This window comes from Phialemonium atrogriseum, assembly GCF_030411735.1.
Source record: "Phialemonium atrogriseum strain 8032-3 unplaced genomic scaffold QBC33scaffold_11, whole genome shotgun sequence".
NCBI lineage: Eukaryota > Fungi > Ascomycota > Sordariomycetes > Cephalothecales > Cephalothecaceae > Phialemonium > Phialemonium atrogriseum.
Genome location: NW_026848148.1, coordinates 228,191 through 249,235, shown reverse-complemented (window position 1 = coordinate 249,235; position 21,045 = coordinate 228,191). Strand labels below are relative to the sequence as shown.

The 21,045-nt window shown below is 54.4% G+C and overlaps 7 protein-coding genes across 7 annotated transcripts; 5 read left to right on the top strand and 2 right to left on the bottom strand.

Moving 5' to 3' along the window:
* Positions 1 to 673: 673 nt before the first annotated feature.
* On the top strand, positions 674 to 3,253 carry QBC33DRAFT_451099 (uncharacterized protein; the record flags this gene model as incomplete). The annotated part of the gene is made up of 2 exons (XM_060424597.1): positions 674 to 3,092; positions 3,153 to 3,253. The coding sequence occupies 2 exons, from the start codon at positions 674 to 676 to the stop codon at positions 3,251 to 3,253; spliced, it is 2,520 nt and encodes an 839-aa protein (XP_060283901.1).
* A 4,520-nt stretch (positions 3,254 to 7,773) lies between these two features.
* QBC33DRAFT_450676 (uncharacterized protein) lies at positions 7,774 to 10,064 on the top strand (the record flags this gene model as incomplete). Its single annotated transcript, XM_060424573.1, has 2 exons — positions 7,774 to 8,724; positions 8,781 to 10,064. 2 exons carry the CDS (start codon positions 7,774 to 7,776, stop codon positions 10,062 to 10,064), a joined length of 2,235 nt encoding a protein of 744 aa, XP_060283900.1.
* A 330-nt stretch (positions 10,065 to 10,394) lies between these two features.
* Positions 10,395 to 13,399, top strand: QBC33DRAFT_53465 (uncharacterized protein). Its single transcript, XM_060427551.1, has 2 exons — positions 10,395 to 10,948; positions 11,020 to 13,399. The coding sequence occupies exons 1-2, from the start codon at positions 10,724 to 10,726 to the stop codon at positions 13,132 to 13,134; spliced, it is 2,340 nt and encodes a 779-aa protein (XP_060283899.1). The 5' UTR covers positions 10,395 to 10,723; the 3' UTR covers positions 13,135 to 13,399.
* On the top strand, positions 13,400 to 15,435 carry QBC33DRAFT_53466 (uncharacterized protein). Its single transcript, XM_060427552.1, has 6 exons — positions 13,400 to 13,901; positions 13,980 to 14,096; positions 14,166 to 14,290; positions 14,361 to 14,386; positions 14,450 to 14,499; positions 14,610 to 15,435. Exons 1-6 carry the CDS (start codon positions 13,664 to 13,666, stop codon positions 14,936 to 14,938), a joined length of 885 nt encoding a protein of 294 aa, XP_060283898.1. The 5' UTR covers positions 13,400 to 13,663; the 3' UTR covers positions 14,939 to 15,435.
* A 496-nt stretch (positions 15,436 to 15,931) lies between these two features.
* QBC33DRAFT_577937 (uncharacterized protein) lies at positions 15,932 to 16,934 on the bottom strand (the record flags this gene model as incomplete). Its single annotated transcript, XM_060431023.1, has 2 exons — positions 15,932 to 16,626; positions 16,832 to 16,934. The coding sequence occupies 2 exons, from the start codon at positions 16,932 to 16,934 to the stop codon at positions 15,932 to 15,934; spliced, it is 798 nt and encodes a 265-aa protein (XP_060283897.1).
* Positions 16,935 to 16,952: 18 nt separating this feature from the next.
* Positions 16,953 to 18,849, bottom strand: QBC33DRAFT_54156 (uncharacterized protein). The gene is made up of 3 exons (XM_060428172.1): positions 18,459 to 18,849; positions 17,084 to 18,107; positions 16,953 to 17,033 (listed from the first exon to the last, which is right to left on the bottom strand). Exons 1-2 carry the CDS (start codon positions 18,484 to 18,486, stop codon positions 17,104 to 17,106), a joined length of 1,032 nt encoding a protein of 343 aa, XP_060283896.1. The 5' UTR covers positions 18,487 to 18,849; the 3' UTR covers positions 16,953 to 17,033; positions 17,084 to 17,103.
* Positions 18,850 to 20,301: 1,452 nt separating this feature from the next.
* Positions 20,302 to 20,728, top strand: QBC33DRAFT_536975 (uncharacterized protein; the record flags this gene model as incomplete). Its single annotated transcript, XM_060427759.1, has 2 exons — positions 20,302 to 20,417; positions 20,474 to 20,728. Coding segments are annotated over exons 1-2 (185 nt in total), but the record flags the coding sequence as incomplete, so codon positions are not given.
* Between the last annotated feature and the right edge of the window lie 317 nt (positions 20,729 to 21,045).

Below are 21,045 nucleotides of genomic sequence, written 5' to 3'. Positions count from 1 at the left end.
ATTGACCCGGCTTTTGTCTCTCCTCCGCGACAATGTCTCAGGGGTCCAGCCAACAGCGATCCCCACATCAGGGCTTGGAAACCTAGCTGGCAAAATTCGAAAGTTGGGATGGTGGATGGTGCTGCTGCACGTGAAGGCACTGAGTGGTTGGGATTGGGATTTCTTGTCTCTTCTCTTCTCAGACAGTGCGGGGGGCAGCGCTGAGCTCAACTTTACCAAAAAGCCATTGGCCGCGTGAGCCCCGCCACTTCCTTGGCTCCATGTCGGTGCAACCCCTGATGCGCCTAATTGGCCTGGCTGGATGCACGTCGCTGCCGGACTGGGATGGAGCGGTGCAGTGCTCACCGCCATTCTGTTCGATTTGCACCACCTCCTCTCCTCCTCTCCTCCAGTCCATGGGCGCTTTCCCCCGTCCCCCGCTCTCCTCTCAGCAAACGGGTTCTGTGGCAGAGCGACACCTTTTGCCCTTTTGCCCCGTCTACGGGGCCCTCTTCGCCTTTAACGCCTCCATGACCGAGTCCTGAATCCCCCCTCTTCACCCCTAGTTCGACGAGACTACAAGCGGTGAAGCATCTCGTCGTTCCCGCCCTCCTGATACAATACTATCGCTTCTGCTCCAATCCCTTCTTCCCGCCTCTTCCCTCGTGGCCTCCTTTCCCCTGATTCTGGCAACATGACATACGACTTCAACGCCGGCGGTGGAGAAGCCGCATTGCTAGAGCAGTTTGCTTTCGACCACCAGCGGGACCGCTGCCCGTATTCCACCGTGGCCTCGACGTCCCCTTCGCAGAGCAATATCTCGTCCACCTCCACCGCGCTCACCACCATGTCGCAAGCCAGCCGCCAAAGCCTGAGTCCCGGGACAACATGGCTGCCTCTCGATTTGTCAGGAGGAGTTGGAGCCCCCATCTCAATCCACTCACCCAATACCGCCAGTGCGGGTGCTTCGTCTCCAGAAGACTTCCAGAACGACCAGTCTCCGGCTCATTTGAGTTCGGCCTCAAGTCCTTCCCAGCGGCAGCATCCGTCGCCGTTCGAGACGGCTGCTCACCCCAATCAAACATCTCTTTTGGCCGACTGGACCCTCCACCAGCAGTCCCAACCGCAGACTGTCGGGGACCTCTCCCAATTTATCCAGGATCCTTCCTTGGTTGGCTTCGTCCCCTTTGGCTCCAACTACCAACCCACGCCGCTTGACTACCTTCCGGCAACCACCCAGGCTGCTCTCCAGGCAGGCCTCCACATGGACCCCACGTTCAACACCATGTCTCCCGTTGACGACACGTCCCAGGCGATGCAGTGGGGCAGCATGGGGGGCAGCATGGGTATGGTGAATTGGCATGACTTCGAAACGGCAATGAATTTCCAGTGTGACGGGCTTCCCCGAATGGGGAGCCTTGGAAGCAATTCCCCAAACAGCACATATGTCGAGGTTGTGTCCCTGGGCTCCGGCAGCGAGAGTGGGTGGAACACGGTTGATGTCTATCAAAACTTCGACTCGTATCAGCAACAGGCACAACAACCACAAAGTACCGCCATCTTCAATCCCAGCCAGACCCTCCACCTGAGAACCAACTCGGATTCGTCCCAATCTGACGGAAACTCTCTCGAGTTTGGCAGCTACGAGGAGGTTACCTTCCCCTACTCGCCCTTCTCGCCAGACTCGGACACGATCGACCCCACGGGCAACCACCGCAATTGTTTCCCCACTGAGAATCACCATCACTCGCACGAAATCAGTCCTGCCGCGGCTGTTGCTCCGATGCCCATCAAGGCTGCGGCACCCTCGAGCAGACCGGCACCTGCTAGCGGGTCGGGTTCGACGTCGCCGCCGACAAGGAGGAACTCGGGTCCCCGGAAGAGCCCCATTGCCAAGGCTACAAAGCCCGTCATCCGGAGAACGTCGACTGGCAAGAAAGACGGAACTGGCGAGAAGAAGGTCGGCAGGCGTCGGGGCCCATTGCTCCCGGAGCAACGCAAGCAGGCAAGTGAGATTAGAAAACTGCGGGCCTGCCTTCGGTGCAAGTTCCTCAAGAAGACTTGCGACAAGGGCGAGCCTTGTGCTGGCTGCCAGCCATCGCACGCTCGCTTGTGGCAGGTTCCTTGCACTCGTATCGATATCAAGGATATCGGGTACTTCATGAAGGACTGGAAGGTCGACTACGAGCGCCACCTTGACCGAGGCATGTCTGTCTACAATGTTAAGGGCTTTGAGAAGAAGGAGACCTTGATGTGGATCACTCACGGCTATGGTTTCTGTCTCCCGGTCATGGTCCGAGAGGTTCATGTCGCCGACGAGAGCTGCTTCCAGGTCGACTGGGTTGAATCACACCTGACAGACCAAGAGCCAATCGACTTTGAGATCCGCACCGAGAGGCTGGACGTCGGGCAGGCCGGTATCTCGATGGAAGCCCTGTCAGAGTACCTCGACAAGCACATCGACGGTCCGTTCGAAACCTTCATTGACGACCACTTCGAAGGCACTCCCTTCGTCACCGAGATCCTCAAGACCGCACACCGCTTCTATGTCAAGGAGAAACTTCCTGTCATCCGAAAGGCCCTCAAGCTTGTCCTTGCCTACAACCTCACTCTGCATATCACCATGGTCGAGCAACCGGGATCCGAGCAGAACATGGATGGGCAGATTGATGATGAAGACTCCAAGTACCACGGCAAGGTTGTGGCTCCCGTCATGATCAACTTCCAAATCAAGTGCGCCATGGCGGATATGTGGCGCGAGCTCCAGAAGGACATCTTGGAGGAGCTTTCTGCTCTCTACTCAAGCGTCTACAGCGGAGACAGGCTCAAGAATTGGCCCACCATCTTCATGCTCGCGTCCATCCTCCTCGCGGTCTGGGAGGAGATGCAATTCGACTGCCACTACCGCGTCCCGAATACCGATGCCGTCGACAAGTTCTGCCATGACATGGAGTCCACGCCTGTTGGCGTCATCGTCGGCCTGTTCCACGCAATTTCTCAGAAGCTCCCAGCCTTTACGGAGTGGGATACCCGGAGACACGGCCAGCTCCTAAACAACAACGTTGCTGTCTGCGAGGCCATGACGGAAGTGAGACAACACGTCCTCAAGCACGGTATGTGATGGTTTCCCAGCTTACCTTCTGCGACGTCTCTTTCTCTAACGTTCCCTACAGAGTCCTATCTCAGGACAAGGCAAGAAACCAAGTTTGATCGATACGACTTTGACTCGTTATCGAACAAGTTCCTGTCCAAGTTGGTGATCCGCGCCAACTAGGCTCGTGTTCGCCTTTTTGCATCTGCACTCGTGCAATCTCGTGTGTGTCTGATTAAGGAGTCCTTGGCTTATCGAGGCGAGCGAAGTCACCCCCCTCGAGGGAAACCTAGTACCGATACCTATTTCATTTGTTTGGCGATTATTGCAGTCATCCAGCGACGGCGTTTTTTCTTTTCCCCCCCCCTACCGCTTAAAACCTGTTTGTCCACTATGCTTGCACACCTTCTTCGTACGATTCTTCACTTTCACTCGGGCTGGCCACGGCCACACCCACACGGCGACGAATTTCTTGACGTCTCCACGACGAAGCCATTTACGACGACCATTTTTGACGATTTATTCAATGAAGTGTATGACTGATCTGGGCTCATACTCCGACGGCGAGGATCGGCGCGCATGGAATGACGAGACGCTATTGCGACATGGCATGGCTGGACGTGATGAGCAGAGCATATAGAATATATGCATGGACCTGGCGTTTGTTTGACAGGCTTGACACGCCTTCAACACACTACTATGATGATATGGGATAGGGGGTGGTTATCTCGCAATGTTGGATGGCAGATCTGCTTGGAGCACGCTATTTAGCAAACGTATGTACCTACCTAGGTACCTAGTTTTTCGGTTGAGGCTGTCTAGGTAGCCGAAGCCAGAAATGGCGAAACGATGTCTAATTTTGCCAATGAATTCGAGCTTGTCTCTGCGGGGAGGGGCATTTGGCTATTCAGGAAGGTGGTCTGTGATGGGCAGGGGTTTCCAATGGCAACAGCAGCAGAGACAGCGACGGCAAGAGTGCTTTAGCAATAGCGACAGCGACGGCTAGCCAAATGCTCCTACCCTAACAGTTAAATGCTCCTACCCCAGCAGTTAAATGCCCCTGCCTGGATAGCTAAATCCTGCCTGGAAAGGTGAATCCCCCTGCCCAAATACCTTACCGCCCTTGCCTGAGTAGCTAAATGCCACTGCCTGAATACCTAGCTAAATGCCACTGCCTGCGGAGACAACCTCCGATAATAATAATCCATCGCTGACCTAGGAAATGACCGACGAAATGACAGCTCCCCTTCCTGTTTGCTGCGTCCACATACGCAACCCTTCTGGCGAGAATTTACTCGATTCGTCCGTGACTTCTCCCCCGCTCCTGGCTAAGAGGCCAGAGGATATAACAAGGAACTTTACACCCCCCCCCCTTCTAATGTTGTCGCGCTCTCTAGCAAGCTCGTCGTAATAGGTATGAATAACTCCCCCCACTTCGACAAGTCCCTCGCAACTAGCAAGCATGATTTCAGCTTTCAAAGACGTTAGAAGCTCTCGATTCCCGTGCTTCCCATACAGCTCGTTCAGCATAGGCCTTAAAGCTTCTTGAAGTGTCTTCACTTCGTCCGCTTGATTTTGCGTACCTGTGCCTGGCTGGTTCGCGTCCTGTTGCACTGTGCCTATTGAGCCTAAATGTTGCCCTCAAGGCCTAGCACTAAAGGAAGCTACTTGATAGGTGGCTTTCCGAGTACCTAGCCAACAATGCCTACCACAGTAGATATGTACATCCGTAGGTTCCTAACCTAAGGTACGTAGGTAGGTACCTACAATACATAGCTTGGGGATAAATCTAGATTCACAACCATGTCTAAAGCATAGACATCTGAAGCGCTGCAGACATGAAGTGGAGCAGGTTCCTGGAATAAGCCCGCCTTCCAAGGTGGCAGCCCGCCGCTCCTTAACCCAACGATGACGTCGATAGGTCTTCCTTCCCCAGACAACGAATGCGATATCGGCCCCGAGCGCCGTCTCTACCAGTCACATGCGACCCGAGCAACAATAGCAAACGGGAAGCAATTTTCTCCTGCAAGGTATGATGGATACCTAGATAGGTATATGATGATGATGGATTTAGAGGTTTGCAATACCTCCTGCCTACCTAGGTACCTTTGGGTGAGGTTGGTTGAGAGGCGGTGGAGGGGCGGGCTTGGGCGAGACCCTGCACGTGGTCTGCTGCCTACCAAGGTACCTCCGCAACCTTTCATGATTGCCTGGAAAATGCAGCAAGAGGCTAGGATATTTCCAGCTGAGCCTTCCATGTGCGGAATAACCTCAATAATTTCGAGTGAGCCACAAACAAGGTTACACAAGCAAGCAAGCTTACACATCACCTCCTCCTCGAAGCCAGGCGAGGACTCATTTTCTGCCTTGGTATCCAGGTGGTGGGTGACACGGGCGGTTTCGGCGATTCCGGTTCTTGAGCGTGGAGGATGGGGAGGCGGGGTAGGCGGTGGCTAAGGCAGGGCAGGTTTAGAACAGGGAACTAGGCAGCTACCCCCTTTTCGCAGCCTTATCGTGAATGAAAAGTAGAAGAAGCTACCTACAATCCAAGGGTGACAAGCAATAATAGAGTGGTGGGAACCGAGGGCCCAGGCTGCTCGACGATTCCGGCATGTTCCCTTCGATTCGTCGCCTTCGCCGGTTTCAACGGATCAAGGATGAATCACAGCCAATGACGCTAGCCCAAAAGAGACTCCGACGAATTACGTAGCGCCCTTAGGCAAGGACGACCAATAGATCCCGCCATTCACTGCGCCCCCTCCGGAGCGTTTCTCGCCTTCCTTAGCAACCAAGGTACCCGCCTATTTAAATCCCCTCTCCCCCAACTCAACTCGTATCCTCCTACATCCTACTATCCCATAAACAACCTGCAAACTCTGCCGCCTCTTCATCGTCATAAAAATTCCACGTACCATACCCCATCAATCTCGATCCCTAAGAACCTCCAAGAACCTCGCCCAGCATGCAGATCTTCGTCAAGACTCGTAAGTTATCTCCCCGCGCGCATCCGATGATTCAACCGCCATTTTATGGTGGCGACGCCTAGTCTAGAGTTGTAGCTAACTGGTTCTCAGTCACTGGAAAGACCATCACCCTTGAGGTGGAATCGTCGGATACTATCGACAATGTCAAGTCGAAGATCCAGGACAAGGAGGGCATTCCTCCGGACCAGCAGCGCCTGATCTTTGCCGGAAAGCAGCTTGAGGACGGCCGCACTCTCTCCGATTACAACATCCAGAAGGAGTCGACCCTGCATCTTGTCCTCCGTCTCCGTGGCGGTATGCAAATCTTCGTCAAGACCCTCACAGGCAAGACGATCACCCTTGAGGTCGAGTCCTCCGATACCATCGACAATGTCAAGTCGAAGATTCAGGACAAGGAGGGCATTCCTCCGGACCAGCAGCGCCTGATCTTCGCTGGCAAGCAACTCGAAGATGGCCGAACCCTCTCGGATTACAACATCCAGAAAGAATCCACCCTTCACCTCGTTCTCCGACTCCGCGGTGGTATGCAGATTTTTGTTAAGACACTCACCGGCAAGACTATCACGCTCGAGGTCGAGTCGTCGGACACGATTGACAACGTGAAGTCGAAGATCCAAGACAAGGAGGGCATCCCGCCTGACCAGCAGCGACTTATCTTTGCTGGCAAGCAGCTTGAGGATGGCCGGACCCTGTCAGACTACAATATCCAGAAGGAGAGCACCCTTCACTTGGTACTCCGGCTCCGTGGTGGCATGCAGATCTTCGTCAAGACGTTGACCGGAAAGACGATTACCCTGGAAGTCGAATCGTCGGATACGATCGACAACGTCAAGTCGAAGATCCAGGACAAGGAGGGTATCCCGCCTGACCAACAGCGATTGATCTTTGCTGGTAAGCAGCTTGAGGATGGCCGGACGCTGTCTGATTACAACATCCAGAAGGAGAGCACCCTTCACTTGGTGCTGCGTCTTCGTGGTGGTCAGTAAGCAACGCGCAGCAATCTGGTTTGGTTTTGGCAGGATTTTGTAAAGGCGTTCCGCGGCATTGACACTGGTATGGGGCGTATGTCTTCAGTTGGGGCATTATTCTAGCTACAGAGGAGCGCCAGCCCAGCGCCAGCCCACAATGTGGCAATCGACTCATTTGAAGTCTGACAAACAAACTCGATCCATTTGGTCTACGTCGTGAACAATGTGTGAATGAATGGCAGAAAGTAATCAATCCGTAGTGCGTAGGTCCATGATGATTGATGACCGATCCACAGCAGCTAGGTATAGAGAGTGGGCATCGATGGCGGGGTACCCCACTGAGGTTGCAAATGCCCGCCAACCTAAGTTTCTGGGCCGGATGATCACGCTATCTCTGCTTCCTCGACTACTTACCTACCTAATGTACCTACCTGAACTACCCCAGTGTAGGTAGTGACTTAACATGGCATATGAAGCTTCACGCCCTCAGCCAAAGACAGTTTGCGAGCTATCTGAAGGCATGAAGAAGCATGCTCACGGGTTTTCGGACACTCAAAAGGTAGAAATACCATTGCCTCCCTGACAATCGCCGACCCGCAGCAGTTTTGCCACAACCATCAGCTCTCGACCTTGCGCAAACGCCAGAAGCTAGAAGCCAGAAGCCAGAAGCCGTCGCCTGTCCTAATCCTTCCACAATAGGTACCATCTGTGCGAGGCCGAGACGGGCCGGCAATTTCACGGAATCTAGGCTATGCCGTCCTACTATTATCATTTGAAATTCGAACTGTATCCGACCTCCGATCCCAATACCAGCGGAGGCTTTGGCGCGGACGACCGTGTTTGGATCCCCTCGCAGAGTTCTAGTGTCTTTGAAGACCTACCCGCCCACCCGCGAAAAAGGGAGCTACCATCGCGGCCCCGGAGAAGAGCATCCGACTACCCCGACGAAACCTCGCGCTCCTCTACGAACGGCCAGCCTCAGCGTACTCCTCCGGTCACGGGTGTTATAGACTGTGGTGCACTAAGGGCGACCGCGCACGGCGACAACGACGACCGCAACATCGCCTTCCTCAGCGAGAGGCAGTGGCGGGCCCGGTCTAAGAGTATACCCGCTCCCGGATTTGCCGCTGGCATAGGACCGCGCACGGCCGGACGGGACTGGCGCTTCGGGCCGCTGAGCATCGAGAGCTTCGACCTGGATAAGTGGCAAGGGAAGGAGGGAGGTGAGCCCATGGGCTCGATGGAGGGAGAGGCACACGCCGCGCCAGCGGCCTCGTTGGGACCCAACCTCGGAGGCCCTGGGCAAGCCACGAAGGGAAGCTATATACCACTGGAGACGAAGAACACGGAAATTGGCTGGGGCATCGTACACCTCTACCGCGAGACCGATGAGCCCTACGCCCTCGATGCGGCGTCGCAGCCGAGAGGCTCTGGGGAGGGTGGGGATGACGTGGGCGGAGATGGAGCAACTACCGAGGACGACGACTGCACTATGCTTTGTATTCCATCTGTGCCGAGTTATTTGTCACCCAGCGATTTCCTCGGCTTCGTAGGTGAGAAATGGAGAGGAGATGTCAGCCACTACAGGATGGTCATGACGAGCAGGATGAACCGGTACATGGTCCTCATGAAGTTCCGGGATAATGCCCGCGCAAAGGAATGGCGGAAGGAGTTCGATGGGAAGGTTTTCAACAGCATGGAAGTGAGTCGATTCTGTCTGCGTGCTTTTTGTTCCCCCATGATGCTAACCTAGAGAAGGCCGAGATCTGCCACGTCACGTTTATCAAGTCGATTACTGTCGAGACGCCGAGCCTGCAAAAGAACAACAATCCAGAGAGCAAGGCCGACCGGTTCGGGTCAGCCTCCTCCTCTGCGGTCGTCAACTCCCTCAAGCCCTTTCCGCCGCCCACTCCGAACCTCATCGAACTCCCTACCTGTACCGTGTGCCTCGAGCGGATGGACGATACTACAGGCCTGATGACCATCCTATGCCAGCACGTCTTCCACTGTACCTGCCTACAGACTTGGAAGGGGTCGGGCTGCCCTGTCTGTCGCGCCACCAACCCATCGTTGACAGCGGCAGAGTCGGGCTCAAGTCAGAATATATACGACCCGGACAACCCCTACATGCAGCCTTTCGGATCCGGCGTGTCTAATCTTTGCAGTGTCTGCGATTGCACATCGGACTTGTGGATCTGCCTCATATGTGGCTACGTCGGCTGCGGCCGGTACAAGGGCGGGCATGCCAAGGATCACTGGAAGGAGACGGCACATAGTTTCAGCCTGGAGCTCGAGACACAGCACGTCTGGGACTACGCCGGCGACATGTGGGTGCACCGGCTAATCCGGGACAAGGGCGACGGGAAAGTGGTGGAGCTGCCGAGCAACAACACGCGCCGACGACCACGGTCGGGACACGGGTCGGACGACGGGGGTTATACCGGTGACGAGGACGTCGTGCCCCGAGCGAAGCTGGACCGCATCGGCATGGAATACACGCACCTCCTGACGAGCCAGCTGGAGAGCCAGCGGGTCTACTTTGAGGAGATGGTCAACAAGGCCGCCGACAAGGCCGCTAAGGCCGTGACCGTGGCGGAGACGGCCTCGGCGCAGGCCCAGGAGGCGATGAAGGAGTTGTCGGCGCTGAGGGCCGAGCACAGGGCGCTGAGGGAGGAGGCGATCCCGTCGCTGGAGCGGGAGCTCGGGCGCGAGCGCACCAAGGCCGGCAAGTCGACGGAGCTGGCGCGCAGCCTGGGGAAGGCGCTCCAGGAGGAGAAGAAGGTGGGCGAGGGCCTCATGGAGCGCATCGGCCACGTCAACCGGGAGCTCGAGGCGGCGAGGAAGAGGATGGACGAGCTGCAGGCGGAGAACGAGGACCTGAAGGATACGAATCGTGACCTGAGCATGTTCATCAGCGGGCAGGAGAAGCTGAAGGAGCTTGAGAACGAGGGGAAGGTCGAGCAGGGCGAGCTAGAGGACGGCAAGGTCAGCTTGCCCGAGGAGAAGAAGAAGGGTAAGGGTAAGGGAAAGGCGAAACGGTGAAGGGACTATTGCCTGTTTGCTCTCCTGTAATTACTCTGTAGGTACTAGGTATGTATTCTCTAGACCACCAACATCACATGATGTGCGTTGTTATCCATGGTTCGTGGGTAGCCTCTCTAGGAGTTCCCTCTCCCTGACCACCGCGGTCAACAGCGCTGCGCTATTTCGTATTACCTCCTCCATCTGTCTGCCTCAATATTGGTGCAGGCGCTATACATATTTCCGGACATCTGGCATCGATGGGCTGTTATATTTTTACTTTTACTTTTGTTGAGGAACGTCATAAGAGGTAGGTTTATGGATAATCCCCGGCCGGGGTGTCAAGCCATGCAACCTACCTAGCCATGCAAGCCACAGCACCCCCGCCATGCCCCGTGCTCAAGGGATGCTTGGATGACATCTTCCAACAGTCCTTGCATCTCGTATCTCCTATCTTCGCACCAACTGCATTCCAAGCTCTTCGATTCCTGCCCGCTTAGCTTTGCAATGCCCCTCGCTTTATTTGCGTGAATGGAGACCAGCCCTATCGGAAAGTCACCGGGTTGCCATTGCTGTGCTGCATTCTCTTGATCTATACTATACCTCTTTGTGTTTTTTTGTTTTTGTTTTAATGAGAAATTGATCGAAATCCCTCGAGTGATACCCCCCTTCTATTTATCATGCCATCTAATAACGCGCCCGAGGCAAGTGTGCCTCCCCAGGATGCGCGCTCTCCCACGCCCACAAAGGAGCTCTATCCTATGAGCAACTGGAAATATGACTCTTTCCTGTGGACCATGTCGGTCCTCGCCGACCTCTTCTTCCGGGAAGTCCACCCCCGAGGCTCGTGGAAGGTCCCTCGGCAGGGCCCTGTCCTTTTCGTCGTGGCACCGCACGCAAACCAGGTAGGCTCTTCCCATTCCCCTCGGAGCCGGCTATTCGACATGGAGCACATTTTTGACGTATTTTGCTACAGTTCGTCGACGCTCTGATTCTCCAGCGCACGCTACGAAACGAGTCCAAGCGACGAGTCTCGCTTCTCATCGCCCAGAAATCCGTTCACGGATTCATGGGATGGGCTTCCCGCCAGGTCGGCTCCGTCCCCGTGGGAAGGGCGCAAGATGCGGCGAAGCCTGGGCCCGGCACCATCTATCTCCCCGACCCGATCAACGACCCGACCCTTATCCGCGGGATAGGTACAAACTTTGAGACCCAAGCCGAGGTCGGGGGCATGATATTCCTTCCATCCACCAAAGGCCAGAGTGGTTCAAGCGTCGACATCGCCAAAATCCTCGGGCCCGAGGAGATCCGCATCAAGCGGGCCTTCAAGAGCAAAGTGCCGATCATGCAGCTCACCGGCCGGGACGACGTCGATGAAAACGGGAGCTTCACAAACAAAGGTGTCAACGGCTGTAAGGAGGGCTTTACAGGGACGAAATACAAGGTGGCGCCCCATATCGACCAGACCAAGGTGTACCAGGCCGTTTTCGACCGTCTAAAGTCGGGGGGCTGCGTTGGAATATTCCCGGAAGGCGGCAGCCATGACCGCACCGAGCTTCTTCCCCTGAAGGCCGGTGTCGCCATCATGGCCCTGGGTGCGCTTGCGGAAAGCCCTGATTGCGGGCTCAAGATCGTACCCGTCGGCATGAACTACTTCCACGCCCACAAGTTCCGTTCTCGGGCTGTCATCGAGTTCGGCTCTCCATTCGAGGTACCGAATAAGCTCGTGGACATGTACAAGAATAATCAGAGGCGCGACGCTATCGGCCAGCTCTTGGACATCGTACACTCAGCCTTGAGCGCCGTTACAGTTTCCACTCCGGACTACGACACCCTGATGGTTATCCAGGCAGCGCGGCGGCTCTACAGCCCAACTGGAAAGAAGCTGCCGCTTCCCATCGTGGTCGAGCTCAACCGGCGACTCGCCATGGGCTACGAGAAGTACAAGGACGATGCGCGGATTGTTCACCTACAAGAGTCAGTGAAAGAATACAACAGGCAGCTCAGGTATCTCAGCATCCGCGACCATCAGGTCGGGTACGCCAGGTTGTCGTGGCCGAAGGTCGTCCTCACGTTCTTCTACCGACTGGCAAAACTCCTCGTCCTTTCAGCCGGCGTGCTTCCTGGCCTGGTCCTCTTCGCACCCGTCTTTATCGCGACGAGGACTATCAGCCGGCAGAAGGCCAAGACGGCTCTCGCAGCCTCGACGGTCAAGATCCAGGGGAGGGACGTCATGGCTACCTGGAAGATCCTGGTGGCTATGGCATTCGCACCCGTTCTCTACAACTTTTACACTTCTCTTTTGGCCTACAAAGTCTACCAAGATCGTCTTTGGGGCCGCGTGCCCGAATGGGTTCCCATCTGGCTCGTTTTCTTAGCGGGCTGGGTTTTCTTCCCGGCAATCACCTTCGCGGCGCTCCGATTCGGTGAAATAGGCATGGATATCTTCAAGTCTCTGCGGCCGCTGGTCATGTGCATCAACCCGTCGTCAAGCTACAACATCAGCCATCTCCGAGAGCGCCGAGTAGAACTCAGCAAGCAGGTGACGGATGTCATCAACACGCTTGGGCCCAACATGTTCCCCGACTTCGAACATACCCGCCTCGTCGGGGACGTCATCAGGGCCGAGAGCGGGCCGCCTTCACCCGCGCGACCCAGCTTCAGGCGCCGTGACAGCGAAGTATCCTCCGCCGGCGGATACGCGGAAGGCGTCGAGACGCCGCCCCACGTGGCGCGGCGGAACACGACGCAGTCGAGCAGGGCGATCCCGCGCAACGAGTCGTTCAGCAACATCGGGCAGGTGCAGATGTTTGCGACGCGGCCGCCGTCGCGGAGCCGCAGCCGCAGCAGGAGCAGCAGCGGCGGGGGCGCGTTCGGGTCGGCGGCGTTCCCCGTCAGCGGATTCACGACCCTCGACAGCAAGGAGGGCTTCGACGAGGCATCCAAGAAGATCCGCGAGGCCATGCGCGAGAGGGGCGAGATGAGGCTGCGCAAGAGCCGGAGGGCGAGGGACAGCCTGATTGACGGGGACAGCGACGACGAGGATGGGGACGCGGACGAGTATGAAGAGGCGAAGAAAAAGCAAACATGATGAGGTGAAGTAAGCCCTGGTTGGAATGGGGGCTGTTGGTTCCGCCGTCTTGAGGTGTACCCATGTAGTAATTCAATATCTAGGAAAGTTTTATAGCGGGGTGTGGCGTGACTGTATGTTTGTGTTGGATCCTTCTTTTCCAACCCAATATTTGGGCCATGGGCGTTGTAGTGGGTCACTTCTTGTGTTTACATTGAGGCTTTGGTTGCCAGGCAAGGGTGGTATGTTTTTATGATGGATGATCACTCTACTTACCTCTAATTCCTTGGGTGCACCTACCTGGCTACCAGTTATAATGTGACGGGGGTGGCGCGTGTCGAGTTGTCTTTTTGAGTGTTCGTTCGGGAACAAAGGAATGCTTAGTCGCTAGGTTGGCGGCGGCGGCTCTTATTCAGACCCTTTTTCGGACAACAGACAATAGGGGGGACGGGGCGTCGTTGGCAATCCTAATTTATACGCATTCATTTTCCGACCATGGGGCACCCTCACCTTGCGATATCAGACTTCCTCGTCTGTTTTCTTCCCAACCATGCCATCTCAGAAGTACGAACCACTCCGCGGGTCCGCGCCTGGACCCGCGCCTGGACCCGAGGCAGCCGAGTTTGAACGGCCATGTGCCGACTACGAAACCACATCGCTGAGATGCAGGAAGCAAGTCAGAGCGATCCGGGCTCTGGTCGTCTTGAACATCTTCTTGGCCACGTTGCTCTGCATCGTGGTGTTCATGTGGTGGCCACAGATAACCAGCAAGTCCAACCGACCTTACTGTTAGTCCCCCCCCCCCCCCGGGCGGCCAACCGATATTGATCGAACTCCTATGGACCGACTGACTCCAATCCACAAAGCTCCGGCGTGGGAGGCGGTGCGATATGTCAACAAGCGTTTCAAGCGCGAGGAACTCTTCCACATGGAAGACGAGACGTCTGCCGAGCTGGATGCAGCGTGGAAGAACTTGACCGGCCGTAAGTCCCCCCCGGGTGATTTCCTACCGAGCTGGGGAGGGATATCCGACGAGCTAATAACGACAATAGCTAGCGCTGGACACGTCCGGCTTCCCCTGGACGAGGCGAAGAGGAATGTTCCTACCTTGGAGCTTTATTACGATCCCGGGTACTACCTCTACGGTGTGAGCGTGTTTCATCAGATGCATTGCCTAGTAAGTCCAGATGATCTGCTCTCTATGGATGGACTAGTGTATCTAATGTTCCACCCGCTCTCTGGTATAGGATGTCCTTCGAAAGTCTTACTATGGGTACGTCTTCAATCTCCAGCAGCCACAGATACGTTGAGCAGTTTGCTGATTTGTTGCGACTAGCAAGCACTACTTCCCAGAGAAGACCGAGGCGGAAGTTCGCATGCACAAAAGTGAGTACTGGTGCCGATATCCCTGTATCTTCCGGTCTTACGTATCCCGTAGAAACCTTTCTTGCATCCCAGGTAACTTGCTAACGGTTGACAACCCTCCGAACAAACAGACCACTGTCTCGACTACCTCCGCCAGTCCATCATGTGTAGCGGGGACGTGACGATCGATCACTGGTTCAACTACACCTTCACCAACCCATCCTTCGACCCGGCCGACGGCTCAGCCTCGGGGGAGGCGCTGGGCCTGGACTGGACGCAGCACTACTCGGCCGAGTACATGGCCCTGAGCCCGCTGGAGCGGACCACGCGGGCGGGCCTCCTCTGGGACACGGAGCACCAGTGCCGGGACTACGATGCGCTGTGGAGGTGGGTTGAGGGGAGGCAGCTGGTGAACGAGGCGTATGTGGAGGAGTTCAACCGTACCGAGGATGTCTTCTGAGGCCTTGGTTTTGCCCGTGCCAGGGGGGAGGGCTTCTTCTCGGAGCATACTGTACCGCTCTGTGAGAAGACCTGCATCATTGAGGTTCGTTGAATGCGTTCATGGGTTCGTGGGGTTGAAACGGCCTGCAAAGGCCACGAACCAGAGGCAGTGGAGCGAAACAGTGGTTAGTTCTTCAGGGCAGCAGTGAAGTTAGTTCCACCTCACAGCCTTCTCGAAGCCTTATTAAAGGAGAGAATGCATGTGCCTCGACTAGGCTCTATTGCACGAGCCTTCAAGGTGATATTCGAGGTCAGGATGGATGCAGGGTATGTACTTGCTTTCCAAAGGCGGGTACGTACCTTGGGGCCCTTGGCCCGACACCTCCGACGCAGTGAAATCTTAGGCTCGGCACGACCTTCACAACCCTCTTGTACTTGCTAGCGACATACACCTTGGGAAACTCCCAGCCACTGTTTAATTGAACATGAAGGGGCAGAATTTATGCTGCTGTTTCTGTCACGGGTCGTAGGACCCAGGTAGGCAGCGGGACGGAGGCACGGCGGTGATCAGTCCGACTGACTTGTACGAGGTGGCTAATTGGCATGGGTTCCGACTGAGAGTGCGGTCAGGACAGAATCACTAAGAAATCGGGTACGAAACTGTCTCAAGGAGCCTCGCAGTCAAAACTTCTATTGAAGCCTGCCCTCGTAACATTCGGGCAGACCATCACGACCTTTAACTCAGGGCTACCCAGTGGTCCCTTCGCGGCGCGGGGGACCCCGTCGGGCCCGACTGACCGGGCCAGCTGAACCTTCCTTACCCCGCAGGGCAGGACCGTACTAATTACAAAAGTTGATCACTTCAAGCCACCAACTCAGCCACTGGGCTTTCCTGGACCCTGAGCGTGGGGTGCCTTTGCAAGGCACCGACCGACGTAACAGTTCCGCCAACAACCGTTAGACACCGAATTTCGACGGTAGGCAAAACACGAGGAGGGTTGTGTGGCAGACGTTATCCAGTACCATGCAAATCTGCTGTGCCCTCTCCCTTGCACAGCTTTTCTGCCAATAAGGCCATAAGGGCAGCCTTCTTGCTGTCAATCAGGGCGTCATGGTGACTGAGTCGCAAGGGATGTGTAGGAAAGAAAGTAGAAAAGAGGAACTCAAGACCACACTTCACCCCTTTGGGCAATTCGACGTTATGCCGAAAAAGGTAGTTCAAACGGATGATATGGTCATCTGGAGGCATAACCCCGTGAAAACCAGCTTCTGAGAGTATGTGTCTCAACGCAGTAACATCCGCTCGGGTTTTATGCCAGACAATAATGTAGTCGTCGCATGTGATCCCACTTTCTTTGATGAGTGTAGCTGCTTGAGTAGGGTCAACCCGTATGCCTGACAATGCGTCTTTGTTGTAATGCCAATAGCTGGATTTGCCAAACCCTAGAAGGGTTTGGCCAAAATCTCTGGTTTCTTGGGACTCCGTTTTGTTGTTGAGGTGCTGGGGATTGTTGATGTTAACGTTGAATAAGAACTGATAGTCCTTTTCCTTCATTGAATCAACGTTGATTGCAGCAGCCTGTTCAACTACAGGCGGGTCCTTCGAAAGATGCCCTTCCAAATCGAGGGCAAAAAACCTTGGGATGTTTGGAAGTCTTGTCCTGTTCAGGAAAAGCTCAAACAGTGATGACTTGTCCAATGCCCAGACTGTGTTGGCCCGAATTTGGCTGGAAATATGACCTTGCTGTTCCTCTTTCTAAGACGAAGGGCAAGCCGCTACCGTATGCAACACAACATGACGTGGACAGTAAAGTGCCCGATATATTCGAGGATGAGGACAGTCTTGTTGGTTGCATATTGTCTTGTCGTCGCCATCGTCTGCCAGAATGTTGAAGGTTGATACAGCTCGTACAATGCAAATTCTTGAGCACATTCAACGCATCGTATTTCAAAGTCGATGTTTGTCTTCGGTCGGTTTCTTGTGACCTTTGCTGTAGCCCAGTCCAGCCGAGCATTCCGGGGACAACGTTCAGTTACCCAGCCTAGGGAAGGCCGAGGACCGAGGCACATTTTGCCCCAGTTGCCAAAGTTTGCTTGAAGTCCAGCCAAAAGCTCTAATTATGCCTGAATTAGCGACTTTCATATTGCATTAATTATAACATACCCTTTTCAACTTTGCCCAGATTATGACAATACTTCTGCTTGTCTCTCTCTTGTGATACTGGTTGGTCTTGTAGCGCCAGACTCAGTTAGAGAAGTAGCCTGTTGTTTCAACATGCTGTACCATTCGCATCGGTTGCTTTCTTCCAAAGACAGCTCCATATCCACAATTGGTAGCGTTTCGTTGTCGTCGCGAATGGCATTGGGTCTCACTCTCTGGGCCAATAGCTTGGCAATATGGTCCTGGATCTCTTGGGGGGTTCGTACCCAGTTGTCGTCAACATCAGGTATTCGCGGTTGAAGATTTCCCGGGAGATCCTTCAGACCTGGATAGCCCTGTTTCTTGTGTCTATGCATGTGAGAGTGCAGCAGCTTCCGGCTCATACGAAATTCGCCGATGTGTGCTCGACAATCGGGTACGGAACAGATGAAGAATGGTCCCGTGTGATCTCGCAGATGCCTCATAGCGCGAGCTTCCGTACGGAACGACTTGTCGCAATATAGACAGCCGAATCCTTCTCCTTTTTGAAGACAGCTATATACCGTGGTTGATAGGAGGGTCTCGAAATCAACTACTCCTCCGCCCGCCGCCAGTGGAAGGTTTTCAAGCGCAAATACTAGATCTGGCACCACAGAGGGCTCAGCTTGATATTGCAACTGCTGTTGTAATTTACTTGCGGAAACAGTATCGGGTGTGACGAATGCGATAATTCTCTGCTTCCAACCAAGGGCAATAGCAGATCGAACACCGGGGTAACTGCGCAATAGTGGCTCGACTTCGGTTTCGAGGTTTACCATGCGGCGTTGATGCTGCACGAACTTGTGCGTGAAGTTGATCTTGCTGTTGATGGGCGGGGATGCGCTGTTGATAGGCGGGGATGCGCTGTTGATGGGCGGGGATGCGCTGTTGATGGCCAGGGATGCGCTGTTGATGGCCGGGGATGCGCTGTTAGATGACTCGGATTGCTTCAGCTTCTTCGACAGCCGCGTATCATCGGAAGGTGCAGCATCGACGGTGATAGAAAGCACTTGAGCGGCCAACTCCAGCCGAACGGGCTGCGCTGATGGGTACAGGCTGTTGCGCTTGCGTCGGTGCCAGTGTTGTTAGAGGAGCCGATGTAGGCGGCTGCTGCAGCCGAAGCCAGACCTGCGTGTGTCAGCCCATCGCCGAGTTGCAACCTTGGTTGTCTTGGATGTAGGGAAGGCTATCGCAACCTGCTCTTCCGCGGCTGACAGCATGGACTGTGTGCCTAGAGAGCTGCGGAATGCCGAGGAAGTCCTGGTCTGCGGGACGTGTCCCCGGATGGCCGTGCAAGTTACCAGAGAATTGGTCGAAGACGGAATCAGCCGCGACCTGCTTGGCACCGGCGCCATGCTGCTGTGAGCTCCTGTCCACGCAGTGGCCATTGTGGCCTTTATGGGACTCTTGGTGTCTGAGGGTAGGGGTGGAATTCTCAGACATATGTTGGCCGAAGTTTCTGGAGTCTGATGTAGAGTACGAGGTAGCAGCAGAGACTCCTCTGCCGCCGGCAAACTCCACCTCGGTCATATCCGACATCTTGATCTCGACAGTTCCACGTGTCTTCGTGTTAACTGCTCCGCCGGTTTCGTTGTTTTCGTGCGGCATCGTCCTGAATTACAGGGTCGTCGACTTCTCTGTCTTCTTTGCAATCTCCATCTTCTTCCCCACTACTTCGATTTGGCTTGGGTACATCTGTACTAAAGGCGTCTGCGTTGATCAAACGGCGCTTTTCTTTGGAGCTCCACTAGGTGTACGCACATTTTCCACTATTTGTACGCACTTTCCAGGTGCATCCTCTATGTTCACTCCCAGGTCATTTCTACAGCAGTGCTGCCATTGCTGCTGATTGCCGTTGCCACCGTCGCCAATAGCAGCCAACGACAACAACGGTAGCAATAGCAATGGCGACGCTAATTAATGCTCACCACAACGCTAACACCGACAGCAACACCAGGAGCGACAGCGATAGCACCAGCAACAGCGGCAGCAACATCGACGGCGACGGCAATGGTAATAGAAACAATAGCAGCATTGACTTGGCAGGTAGGGCTGTCTGGCGCAACATACGGATATATATCAGGAAAGTGCGTACAAATAGTGGAAAATGTGCGTACACCTAGTGGGGCTCTTTCTTTGTACTCACCATAGCATTGGGCAACCGAACTAGCGCCGAGGCCGGTTAGCTTTCCAACGACCTTCTTCCCTTCTTCAGGGAGCGATTTGTACTGGACACTGGCTGCGAAGAATTCTTCGAGGGTTTCGGTTACTCCATGTCCGTATCGAGCCACAAACCCTCGAGGGTTATCAAAAGCACGCTCAAGCTCCTTCTTCGCGTTGCGCCGCCGGTTAGTGAACCAATTAATGGTTTGCGATTCCGAGCAGCCCGACTGCTGCAAAAGCGAGAGAATTTCTTCTTTCGTTGGCCAAAGGTAACCGTTATGAGCCTTAACCCCACCTTCCAGAACGGCTCTAGCTTCCGAGTCCTTAGTAAGACGCTTTCGTCTTGGTCGAGGATCAGAAGACTGAAGTTGGCTGGATATGATGGCCTTCCTTTTGGTTTTCTGAAACCAGGAGGAGATGGCGGCCATACTTAGGCCAGTCCGCTCAGACAATATCGCCTTCTCTTTGTTCGTAGGATCGAGATGGCTGTCGCTTGAGGTAACCCAGTTATGGAGCATTGCTACCTCGCGGAGAGTTGCGCAATTAGTAATGGACTTGCTAAGCTCGAATCGCACGTGCTTGGCACACTTCCTGACTATCTCCTGGTCCTAGCCTATCTGCTGTGCAATTTCATCCCTTTCTTGCCTGCTAGGTAGGCGAAAATCTTTGGAACATAACCAATCTAGAATAAATCCGGATTCTTTGCTGCGTTTACTCATGATGATTGGTCATAGCATTTGTTAGAGAAGACAGGAGGGACCTAGAAGTGGTGACGCGTAGCACGGGTAGGGCACAGCAGACCTAGCACCAGCTGTCTCAATTCCTGCTTCCTCAGGAGTCATGCATCCAGTGGCAGCCACTGCAGTCGAAAGAGTGATGATTAGAGAGTCCTTTGGGGCTAGGATCATGAATGTCAGGATGGTGCAGTAGGTGTGGGGATTTGTTCCAGCCAGGTACAGTACCTATTTGCCGGGATGCTGGGAGTTGGAGAAGATTGGCCGTGTTTTGTCTGGGTACTTGCTATGGCATACCCACCCCGCTATTGCTTAGTAAGGTATCTTTCCTTCTCCGCTTTGCTCTGGGCATATAGGTCAGAACTTTGGCAAAGTATTTTGCCTTCGGGCATGTGTTATACTTATAACGATACAGAGAAGATGTACGTAAGATCTATCCTCGAGGTCCCAAGTTCAATTCTTGCTAACAACTATTTAGTAGCATGGCCCCTGCACTAAGGATGACACGCTCAATCAAAGAGAAGCTAAACATTTTTTTTTGGGCTTTTTTTTCTTCTTTTTCTCAAGGTTTGGCGTGCGATTTGTTGGTATTTGAGCAAGCTTGTTTTCGCGGGGCGGGCTTACCTACTAAGTAGGTATTTTGTCAGGCCAATGCTGGGTAGGTAATTTAGGGGTAGATCCGCCCCTTCCAAGAATCTAGACACTACAAGTAGTAATTTACACCATCTACTGATCCCACGTGCATACGGATAGAGCTGTGCGCCTTGTGCATGTAAGCCAAGACAGCTTTACGCGCTCAACCTCGCGTCTAGGGGTGGAAGGCGACGACGATCCAACTCTTGAACCCTCAAACAAAATCGACGCCATGTCCGTTTGTTCGTTTTTGAAGGCTGCATGATACTCTCTGTTTCACAACAGATACTGCCACGCCCCATACGGATACTGCCCCACCAATTTTGTGTTTCTTCACAGAACTCTCCCACTAATGTTTGTCTCAAATCGCTTCTTTGAGAACAACTTGGGTGTTTGCATCCACGACTGTCTCAAAAC

Coding starts and splice junctions, on each gene's coding strand:
- QBC33DRAFT_54156 (XM_060428172.1), bottom strand. CDS start 18,486: ATGGCCACTGCGTGGACAGGAGCTCACA. Junction 18,108..18,458: donor TGCGTGGACAGGAGCTCACA/GCAGCATGGCGC, acceptor TGGCCGCTCAAG/TGCTTTCTATCACCGTCGAT.
- QBC33DRAFT_53465 (XM_060427551.1), top strand. CDS start 10,724: ATGCCATCTAATAACGCGCCCGAGGCAAGTGTGCCTCCCCAGGATGCG. Junction 10,949..11,019: donor TGGCACCGCACGCAAACCAG/GTAGGCTCTTCC, acceptor ATTTTGCTACAG/TTCGTCGACGCTCTGATTCT.
- QBC33DRAFT_53466 (XM_060427552.1), top strand. CDS start 13,664: ATGCCATCTCAGAAGTACGAACCACTCCGCGGGTCCGCGCCTGGACCC. Junction 14,387..14,449: donor CTTCGAAAGTCTTACTATGG/GTACGTCTTCAA, acceptor TGTTGCGACTAG/CAAGCACTACTTCCCAGAGA. Junction 14,500..14,609: donor GGAAGTTCGCATGCACAAAA/GTGAGTACTGGT, acceptor CCGAACAAACAG/ACCACTGTCTCGACTACCTC.